General features: G+C 56.4%; 4 protein-coding genes across 4 annotated transcripts; 2 read left to right on the top strand and 2 right to left on the bottom strand.

The window, feature by feature from the left end:
* The first annotated feature begins 689 nt into the window (after positions 1-689).
* B0I36DRAFT_317146 (Ribokinase-like protein) lies at positions 690-3,116 on the top strand. The gene is made up of 5 exons (XM_046153122.1): positions 690-1,115; positions 1,235-1,245; positions 1,368-1,447; positions 1,592-1,940; positions 2,058-3,116. The coding sequence occupies exons 1-5, from the start codon at positions 1,062-1,064 to the stop codon at positions 2,800-2,802; spliced, it is 1,239 nt and encodes a 412-aa protein (XP_046014972.1). The 5' UTR covers positions 690-1,061; the 3' UTR covers positions 2,803-3,116.
* Positions 3,117-3,306: 190 nt separating this feature from the next.
* Positions 3,307-3,899, bottom strand: B0I36DRAFT_238735 (Deoxyuridine 5'-triphosphate nucleotidohydrolase; the record flags this gene model as incomplete). The annotated part of the gene is made up of 2 exons (XM_046149637.1): positions 3,307-3,566; positions 3,674-3,899. The coding sequence occupies 2 exons, from the start codon at positions 3,897-3,899 to the stop codon at positions 3,307-3,309; spliced, it is 486 nt and encodes a 161-aa protein (XP_046014971.1).
* Positions 3,900-4,566: 667 nt separating this feature from the next.
* B0I36DRAFT_360340 (uncharacterized protein) lies at positions 4,567-5,618 on the bottom strand (the record flags this gene model as incomplete). The annotated part of the gene is made up of 2 exons (XM_046158292.1): positions 4,567-5,454; positions 5,508-5,618. 2 exons carry the CDS (start codon positions 5,616-5,618, stop codon positions 4,567-4,569), a joined length of 999 nt encoding a protein of 332 aa, XP_046014970.1.
* Positions 5,619-7,176: 1,558 nt separating this feature from the next.
* On the top strand, positions 7,177-8,696 carry B0I36DRAFT_346750 (uncharacterized protein; the record flags this gene model as incomplete). Its single annotated transcript, XM_046156490.1, has 2 exons — positions 7,177-7,737; positions 7,800-8,696. The coding sequence occupies 2 exons, from the start codon at positions 7,177-7,179 to the stop codon at positions 8,694-8,696; spliced, it is 1,458 nt and encodes a 485-aa protein (XP_046014969.1).
* Positions 8,697-10,354: the final 1,658 nt, after the last annotated feature.

Genomic DNA, 10,354 nt, shown 5'->3' with positions numbered 1-10,354 from the left:
GCGATTGCTTTGAAATGACGGGCAGGACGAACTTAACGAGACATAATGCAAAATTCAATGGTATTTGAGAGGACAAGATGAGGAAGGGTCGGTTAGAGGGCCACTAAAGAGCAACCGCCTGCGGACCAGGACATTATCGTACAAATGTTGACCGCATCTGAGTCCCGGGCTGCCACCAGGATCACAAGGATGAGCAACGCAGCCAGGCCGTGGATTGCCCTTCTCACAGTCAGGTGAACAGGCCTGATGGCCTGACCTGTATCTTGCAGATACCCTAATAGACATGTGAATACTCCATCACCGATCACACACCTCACTGCGGGTCGTGACGCAGGATGGCGGACTACTGTTGTGCAGGAGCGGGAGACCCTTGACGCGGGGCTTGCCCAGAGAGCTTTTGTCGCCTACGCAGGCGACTGAGCTCATGATGCATAGCGGGGCCACTGTATATGCACTTCAATCTCGAAAGAACGCAGAAACATCCCGGGACGTGTGATCTCTACAATGACACACGCCGGAACCCTTCCGTCCCGTTCCTGCGGTGCCGGCCTCTCCTGACTGAAAGTGAGGAGGGGCGGGCCGTCGAGTCATGGAGATGATTCGGCGCGGCACTGGGCCTGCTCTGTCATGGTGCGACCCCTCCTCCGGCGCTTGCCGGTCCTGACTCCGGGGTCGCTCGACAAGGCTGGCTAGGCTAGTTTGAGCTTTTCAAACTCGGCCTGGGTTTAAGATCTCATTCTCTTGCCTCTTTCCTGGCCCGAAGCTACACGAGCGTGACTAGCGATTGCATTCGAATCCTCGACTGGCGCATCAACGGCCGGATAGATCACTTGCGCCAGGCGAGCCCTCGAGAACCCTTGGTGGGGCAGGATTTTCGCGACGTCATCCTTGCTTGCGCCGACGAGCCGTGAAGTACACGACGACAAACAGCAGCGTTCTCCGACGCCGCGCACGTGGGAGGTCCCGGATTCTCGAACCGTCGCATTGGTGCTCTTCGCCCAATATCCTGCTGTCAGACCAGCTTGAACAATACTTGGGGCGGAGAAGGGCTTTTCAAGACAATGGGTTTGGAACCACCGGTGCCGGAGACCAGCGTGCTGGCAGTGGCGAGCCATGTGAGTTGTTTGATGACCGACTACGCAATCTGAAGGGGGGTTCGCGAGGTAGCGACGAGACTAAGAATACCGGCGAAGAGAACTTGGCTGACTGTTGGCACCTTTGTGCGTGATCCCAGGTTGTTTCAGGGTGAGCTCTTGTTCCTCCTACACCTCTGCGCATCGCCCGGTTCTTCTTGCCCTCCGACGGCGATAGATTGCGAACAAGAAAGCGACTGGCGCCGGCAACCTGGGTTCTGACGATTCCTTTAGAAATGTTGGAAACAAGATTGCCGTCTTCACGTTGCAGTCCATGGGTTGCGAGGTCGCTGCGTTAAATACCGTACAGTTCAGTAAGCATAGCCGCTTCTCTGCACTCTGAACCCTTCGTGTCTGGGATGGAAAGCAAAGACGCGGGTGATTTGCGGGCGCATAGACACAAACACAACAAGTACGACGACCCAAGGCTAATTCACTCATCACCCACCGACTTCCAGGCAACCACACGGGCTACCGGCAATGGAAAGGCGCGCGCGTATCCGCGCAGGAGATCACGGACCTGTGGGACGGCCTGAAGCAATCGTATCTCGACGACTTCGACATGATGCTGTCGGGCTACGTCCCCGGAGCCGCCGCCGTCGAGGCCGTGGGCAACATCGCGAAGGAGTTGCGGGCAAAGTCGACCGCCGCCTCGGGCAAGGGTCGCGCAGGCGGGAGGTTCTTCTGGGTGCTCGATCCGGTAATGGGCGACAACGGCAAGATCTACGTCGCGGAGGACGTTGTGCCTGCATATCGCGGGCTGGTGCCGTACGCGGACTTGATTCTGCCGAACCAGTTCGAGGCTGAGTGAGTCTTCACGTCTATCCTCGAAGGGGGAAAGTCAGCTTGGACGCTCCACTGGCGAGAGAAGGAGGGGGGAAACCCATGGCTAACGACTCCCAAAATAAAACGCACCTGCCGCAGACTCCTATCCGACGTCAAGATCACCGACTCGGCCTCCCTCGAGCAGGCCATCCACGTCCTGCACGAGCGGTACCAGATCCCGCACATCGTGATAACGTCTGTCTCGCTGCCGCTCAAGGGCTCGCAGACCCCCTCGGTGGCCAACTCGCGCGCCCAGTCGCCCGTGCAGTCCGTGCCGCCGTCGACAAAGACCATGTCGGTCGTGGGTTCGTCCATGACGTCCGCGCTCAAGCCGCGGCTGTTCAAGATCCACTTCCCCGTGTTTGACGGCTACTTCAGCGGCACGGGCGACATGTTTGCCGCGCTCATGGTGACGAGGATGCGCGAGGCCGTGTACCAGGCCGACAGCGCCACATCCTCTTCTGCTGCTTCTTCTACGTCTTCTTCTGCTGCCACCCCCTCTCCAGGTGACAAGACACCACCACCGACGACGACGACAACTACAACAACAACGTTACTGCGCGACACGCCATCCTGGCTCAGCCCGGACTCGGTCGACGTGCTGGACCTGCCGCTTGTCAAGGCCGCGGAGAAGGTCCTGGCGAGCATGCACGAGGTCCTGGCGCGCACGTGCGCCAGCATGGTCGGCGAGGTCGAGAGGGCGGTCGCGGCGCGCGGCGGGCCGGACAAGGTGGACGCCCAGACTTTGCACCTAGTGCGGTCGCGCGCCGCGGAGCTCAGGCTGGCCCGGAACCTGGAGTGTCTGAGGAATCCCGAGATTGAGTATCGCGCCGAGAAGATGTGAGTATTTTTTTCAAAAGGGAAGAACTGGCATTTTCTCGTCTGTCGTGAAGTAGACGAAGAAGGGGAAGAGGAAGAAGGGAGAGTGGTGAATTGGGTCGGGGCAGCGTGCGTGTGACATGACTGGAATATACAAGAGCTGCATTAGATATAATACATAGAGGTGGAAGCATTCAGCTTAGTAGGAGCAGATCAGGAAAAAGCTTTCCTTGGGAGCAGGCAAAGCCTTATTGAATGGATTTCAGTCACGGGCACCTGAATATTTAAGATGGAGAGGTTCGGCTTCAAGGCATTGTGGCACCTCTTACTTTCAAGACGCTTTTGGACGATGTGGCTCATGAAGGCATTGCTCATTATATTTCTTGCTCGGCTCTAAATCTAGCTTGCCGCTGCCCTCTCTACCCAGATACTGCCCCGACTTGCGCGCTGCAAATAGTCGGGTCTCATCGTTAAGCGTGGCTCGACCAGGATTCCACAACCTACAGTGTGTCCAACATGGTCGAATGCCCTAGTTCTTGCCAGTGCTGCCAAAACCACCAGCGCCGCGGATGCTCTCCTCCAGCTCCGCGACCTCGACGACCTCAGGGGTGTAGATGCGCTCGATGACGAGCTGTGCCACACGGTCGCCTTCAACGACCGCAAAGTCCGTGTCGGCGTGATTGAAAAGCAGAACCTTGACCTGGCCTCTGTAGTCGGCATCGATGACACCGGCGCCGGTGTCGATGAAGTGCTTGCTGGCGAGGCCGCTTCGGGGGGCGATCCGGCCGTCTGGAGAGAAAGGACAACAAGTAAGTACTTGGTTTGGTGCGGTGGCTTGCTCATGGACAAGTGATCCGATACACAGGAAGGCGCAACTGGGGTGTGGGGGACCATACATGTGCCGGCAGGAACGGCAATTGCAATATCAGTATCGACAAGAGCCTTGCCCCGAGCGGGGATGGTGGTGGCCTTGGAGGCGTAGAGGTCGTAACCAGCAGCGAAAGCACTGCCCCTCGTGGGGAGCTTGGCGGTCTCGGAGAGCTTCTTGATCAGCAACGGCGGTGCCTGCTCAAGAAGTGGCGCGGCAGTGCCATTCTCAGCTGTGGCAACAGCAGTCGACATGTTGGTCTTGTTGTTGTCGGATGCGGCTGTCGAGGAGGCGGCAGGGTCTGTCTTGACTCGCTTTGCTGGAGGGGAATTGGGCGGTGAAGTGATGATGGGGAGCTCGCTGGTGCTCATTCTTCTCTGTAGGCGTCGCTCGAGTATATGTATATGTTGGCGGATGTCCGGATGGCGGTCAGCCTTGACTGAACATATGGCAGGTCGATAGCGAATCAATGTCTGGTGAACAGAGCGCAGGGTGTAAAACTTGCGAGATGATGATGTGATCATTGAGTGTGGTCCCTGGACGGCTGCCGAGTGGGACGAGACGCGCTGCAGACCGCGATTTGGGGTTTCGCGTTGAGGGGTTGCTTTTTTGGGAGCTAAAATGGGGGTACCTTGCAGGACTTCGGCAGCGTGCACCGCCAAGCCACAAGAATCAGTCTATGCAGCAACGAGTCCTTCCAGTATTGCTGAAAGCTGGCATGGCCCACGGAGGCAAGGCTCCAGAAGGTCTGCACTGGCGTGGCATCGGTGTCGAGCCTGAAGGACCGTTCAAGGTGGCCTTGATGGTTAGATGCCTGCATGCATCATACCAGACCCGATCCATATCCCAAGAATCATACTGTAACCGATACACCTCTACCAAAACTCTCGGACTAATGCGTCCGCGTCTTGTCCGCGTGCTTCAGTCGTCGAGCTCGCGGCCGAAATCGATGAGGCGCAACCTCATAGCGTCCTTGGGGTGAAACTGGGCCACCTTGGAACGGATCAGGAACCTGGCTGCTGCTGTTTCGCGAGGGATCTGTACGTAAGCTGCGGAATAGTCTCCTTCGGATTGAGCAAGACCATTCAAGAGCGCCTCCGTAAGCTCCCGCATGTCTGCTGCGGCAGCGGTCGCCTCATCACGTCCGCTTGTGGCAGCATCTCGCGACTCATCCTCCTGCGGCTGTCCCCAGATCTCATCGATACGTCTCTGGCGCTTGTCCTGGTTGGTGCCGTCCTTGGCTTTCTTCAGTCGTCCTTGGGCATTAAAGCCTGCGGCCAAGTCGTCGGTCTCGAAGTCAACCATGTCACCAACGACAGGCCCTCCCATCTCTTCTGCAGCCAGCATCGCGGCCAGGTGCTCGTCTATGAACTTTTTCATGGACCGCAGCAGCTTGGACGTCTCCCGATCGTAGGACTTCGATTTCTGCTTCAGCTCGCTGATGCGCTCCCTTGCGACATCATCGGGGCTCAGCTCCATCTGATTCGCAATGTCATCTTTCAATGTGCGAATCCTTCGTTGCAGGCTCTGATTGAGAGCCTGGTTGTCTTTCAGACCAGTCTGTTCGGCACGAAGACGCTTCTTGGCCTGCTCAACCAAGTCGGCGTGCATCGTGAGGTGAGCTCTTGTGTCCTCGACCGTCTCATGAGTCTTCTGCAGAGCCAGTAAAGCTGGTAATACAGAGTCAGGAAAGGGTAGGTAAGGGGCCTGTGCAGCGAGATTGTCGTATGCCTCTGTCATTACTTCCAACGACGCGACAGGCGAAGCCGGTTGTTGCGCCTTTCGCGAAGGCGGTGGCTGCGCGCGAAGCTGGAACTCATTCGTCAACACGAGATCGTCTCAGTACGAATTAATGCACTGACCTTTGCGAGCGCGACTTCATGTTCTCTGATCCTGTCTTCGAGCTCTGCAATAGTGTCACGGACCTGACTTTCATGGAGCTCGGGGCTCTCGCTATCAAACGCGTCCTCCATTATTGTTTATACTTGTAGCTGCCGACTGTTTCGGGCAGTGCTGCACCGCAACAGAAGGTCGCGAGGTAGAAAGGCACTGAAAATTGCGTCCTGAATGTATGTTGCAAGTATTTGTCACAAAGAAACAAGCCCACCTGATGGGATTGCACGGTGGAGGCTCCAGGCTCGAGCTTCTGTAGCAGCTCGTCGGAGTAGGAAGGTGCTTAAGTTGTGATATGACGACCCGCACGGAGGGCCGAGCATGTGCAACCTCTGAAAAGGTTCACCTGCGGCGCTGCATGTCATGCAAGAATGCTGATGGGGATCCTGCGGCACAGCGAGACCAGTGATGCAAGCAGGCAGCTGTGTTCGTGATACTTCCAAGGTTGTGTCACGGGCTGGACCACCACGCGTATGCACACATCCGCCCACTGGTGGAGCTTTTGCACGACGGTGGCATTCCACAGCTCGAGCCGCACAAGGCCAGCGGGAACGCAGCCAACAACCCGTCTCGCGTTGTCCAATATGCTAGAGGTCCCATTTCTCTCCATACTCTGGATAATCATCACTGATATATTTTCTGGCAAACTTTGCGCTCCTTCAGGATTGCAAACTGCACCTCTTCCGGATCCCCCTTTGATCCCCCCGGCTCCTCGGTCCCCATATTTCTGGGAGCACTGGCCAGTCAGCGCTGATTGCTTTGGGGGCCACCTCAGCAGCTGGAGCTTCCCTTCCCTGCCCAAGCCACACACTCTCTTGGACCTCCTCACAACCTCTCTCTCACATCCTCGGACCGCCCTTTCCATCAATCAAGCCGAGCTACCACGACGACAGCACATCTCGTGATCTCGTCTGCGCATCGCCCATCCTGGACGTGCCCCCAGTCGTCAATTCGCGAAGCGCCTCCCCGGGATCACGCAGCTGAGTCGAGCCACCCGCTGATCGAGAAAGTTGGGATTGCCTCGTTCGAGCGCTTGCTTGCTGCTGGCACACAGGTTTGAGAAGAGGAAGGAACTCTAGTCCACGAGCCCCGTCACTGCTTTTCCTCAACCTCCCGCGCCGCCTCTCCGTCCTCCCGCGATTGGTCCTGGAAGCAAGCTTCTAGCCTCGCCTTCCTGTCCTCTCTTCCAAGCCTACTTCACCGCGGCCGTGTCATTATCGACGCGACGCACGACCATCATCATCATCTCCTCCTCGCCCGTCCACCGAGCCGCGACCTTTGGCGACATTCTGTCACATCACTCATTCTTCTTCGCCTCCATCCGTCCTCGTGAACGCGACATTCACTCGACCTCCTCCCTCCGACCCGACCTCCTGCTCCCGTCTATATCCACACAAGATCACAGCCAGCACGGTCACGACACCAACCCTCCTCGCGTGCCTCCATTGACCTCCGTCCCGAGCCACTACACCTGCACGTTTTCCTTTGGAAACTTTCGTGGTGTAGATAGACCATCGATAATTATCAATTCATCCAAATTGGCTGTGTGCAGCCAGAAAAAAGACTGCCTTACAAGGGACCCATTCCGCAGAGTGAAATTCGCTCAGTCGCGACACATATCAACCAAACAACGACGCCATGTCTGCCTCGCCGACACACCACACCAACCCGGCCAAACGGCCCCTCGAGGATGCCTCTTCGCCGTCGAGAGGGAACGACCAGCCAGAAGCCAAGAGGCCCGCCCTGGACAAGGTTATCCACAACAACGAGGACGAGGATGAGGAGGACAAAGTCGACATCCCCGAGAGCAATGGCGACAAGTCTCCTTCTCCAGCCTCGGTAACCGCTACCCAGGAGACCATTGAAGAGTCCAATGGCGCCAAGACCGATTCCAAGGATGACCAGGGCGACACCGTTGTCTCCGATGCGGGCGAAGGAAAAGCTGTGGCATCCGGCACAGGCACTGGTTCCGCCGCCGTGCCTACTGGCACGCCAAGCAATGTCAATGACGAAACCGCTTGGATCCATATTCGTGCTGTCATCTCCAGCCCAGAGGCTGCGACCATCATCGGAAAAGGTGGTGAGAATGTCTCCAATATTCGCAAGCAGTCTGGTGCGAAGTGCACCGTCAGTGACTACCAGAAGGGCGCTGTAGAACGTATCCTTACCGTGAGCGGCGTTGTCGACGCTGTTGCCAAGGTCAGTCATTTTGCACCCTTGCTTTCTTGTGTGGCGCCTCTGCTAACGGACGGACCTGACAGGCTTTCGGACTCATCATCCGGACTCTCAACAATGAGCCCCTCGCCGAGCCTTCGAGCGCCCAGTCCAAGACGTACCCGCTTCGCCTCCTGATTCCTCACGTGCTTATTGGGTCCATCATCGGGAAAGGTGGTGTGAGAATTCGTGAGATCCAGGAAGCCTCGGGTGCCCGGCTCAACGCTTCAGACTCGTGCCTGCCGCTGTCGAGCGAGCGCTCTCTGGTTGTCATGGGTGTTGCCGATGCTGTCCATATTGCTACTTACTATGTTGGCAGTACTTTGCTCGAGCAGCTGAACGAGAGATTTGGCGGCCCTGCCGCTTCGGCGTATGCCACTCGCAGCGGTGGACCTACCGGCGTCGTGCCTGGAGGACTTCAGGTTGTGCCCTACAACCCCCAGCCTGCCGGAGGAAACTTCGGCCAGCGCGAGATGTACGGCCGTCGCCCCGATCCTCGCTCGCAGCATGCTCCTCCTGGGCCGTACGGACAGCAGTACCCGCCTCATCCCGCTGCGCCTCAGGGCCATCCCACTGCCCCTCTGCATTACACGCCTCAGGCCGGCGGCTACGGAGGTCCTGGCCCTCATGTCGCTCCCCACCACGGCGGCCCGCATGGCGGACCTCAACATCCTCACGGCGGCGCGCCCCATGCACAGCCCCCGATGCACGGTGGCATGGCAGGCGCCCCTCTCACGCAGCAGATCTACATCCCCAATGATATGGTCGGTGCCATCATTGGCAAGGGCGGTCAGAAGATCAACGAGATCCGCCAGATCAGCGGAAGTGTCATCAAGATCAACGAGCCACAAGACAACAGCAACGAGCGTCTGGTCACGATTACTGGCACCGAAGAGTGCAACAAGCTGGCATTGTACATGCTGTACTCACGACTCGGTGCGTAATATTAACCAGAAGAGCCAGCCTCTTCCCGAAACTCAGGAATACTGATTCATGGATTACTGACTACTTGAAACCATACAGAGAGCGAGAAACACCGAATCTGAGTGCCTCCCTCAAGGGCCATCATGGGATGATGGCTTATGGGACCACGCAAGATTGCATCGACGTGATCGGCAACCATTTCTTCTCTGCTCTTGAGGAGCCTTGACTGAAAATTGTATGCACTGGGATTTCATGCTGGGCGGGTGGCGTCAAGGTATTGGCAGCATTTGCACGTAATGGCTTGTTTACAGGCGGCAAATGCAGACATGAAAAAAATTGAGGGTTTGATCGCAGTTTGAATCGCGCCGAGTGTCTTGACTATAGTCGGACCAACCATAATTAAGTGCTTGTGATTATGATATAATCACCACGGCTCGGCACGTGGAGTGTGTGCGGTTGTGTTCGCCGTTCCCGAATTCACTTTGTCGTCGCTCGAGAACACAGATTATTGTGCCTGCTCCCACTATATCGTTGACTCAATGAACTGTACCGCTCCGGGTTTTCCAGGTGTGTCCGCCGACATCTTCGGGTGGTGTGTCAAGAGCTGATGCCTCGAAGCAATGGGCTTTGGAACAAAAGAACGAAACAAAAAACGAAACAAAAAAAAGGATGCGGGAAAAGCCACAAAGTCACGACATAGCAGATTTTACAGGTGTTCTTGGGTATCCGAGCCAAAGAGAAACTCGTGCTCAGACACATAAGCACTACAAGAAGTTACAATCACTAATTAGCTCGGCCACCGTTGTCACCCTCTCCGCCAGTCAGGGACAAGGACCATATGGTATATCCCTCAGCGTGTGTGCTCCAAAAATTGGGCACATTTTCGTCACAATCTGATTCTGGAACAGGAGGAGGGGGGTTTTTCGTCCTTACGCCCTCCCTCGCATTCTCCGAAAACTGGGGAGAGGGAGGGGTGTGTGTGTGTGTGTGCTATATGTCCCGGGCGTGCAGGCGTCCGCAAGGTCTATCCAAAGGGTTTTCGTTGTGGCGTTGGAGGCGGTTACAGTACCCTGAAGAAAAGGTGCAGTTTTGTCTTTTGGCCCCCAGGGCCGGCTCCTGGTCCAGTCTGGACGCGACGACACGTGGACAAACACGTACGCATGAGTGATTGATAGTTCAAAGTTGGAGCGGTGCTGGTGTGGTAGTCGTCTACCTGTCCATTTCTGCATGTGTATATGCTACTGCCGCCGCTGGGGCCCATGCATGGGGTTGTGCATGAGTATCCCCGACTGACCGCCGGGGTTTTTTTTTTCCTTTCTTCATTTTTAGGTGCATGGTATGTATTGCCATGATTACGTACTTAAGGAAAGTTTCCCTTTTCTGGGGTACTGCTGGCTTGGTCGAGCAACACGGGGTGAAGTGCACTTATTGTCTGTTGTCTGCCGGGATGTATCTCCAGGATATATTGCTGACCTGCATACCATGTTACCTTACCCCAAGCATACCTTACGTACTGACGTAGCCAGCCACAGTTCAAAGCTTCTGGTATAGCTGCCGGCAGTGCAGCAGTCTTCGTGACGGGGAAGCCGACAATGTGAGTCACACACACACATACACACACAAACAACATGGCAATCGAGCCCGACGTGGAAATCTCGTGTAGAGAGGTGATGCATCG

Source organism: Microdochium trichocladiopsis (genome assembly GCF_020744255.1).
Source record: "Microdochium trichocladiopsis strain MPI-CAGE-CH-0230 chromosome Unknown B0I36scaffold_3, whole genome shotgun sequence".
NCBI lineage: Eukaryota > Fungi > Ascomycota > Sordariomycetes > Xylariales > Microdochiaceae > Microdochium > Microdochium trichocladiopsis.
This window is presented reverse-complemented; position numbering and strand designations above follow the sequence as displayed.

Bases quoted from the DNA above. Each gene is read 5' to 3' on its own strand.
- B0I36DRAFT_317146 (XM_046153122.1), top strand. From the start codon at position 1,062: ATGGGTTTGGAACCACCGGTGCCGGAGACCAGCGTGCTGGCAGTGGCG. The intron at 1,448-1,591 runs GTAAGCATAGCC...ACCGACTTCCAG, and splicing joins GTTAAATACCGTACAGTTCA to GCAACCACACGGGCTACCGG. The intron at 1,941-2,057 runs GTGAGTCTTCAC...CACCTGCCGCAG, and splicing joins CCGAACCAGTTCGAGGCTGA to ACTCCTATCCGACGTCAAGA.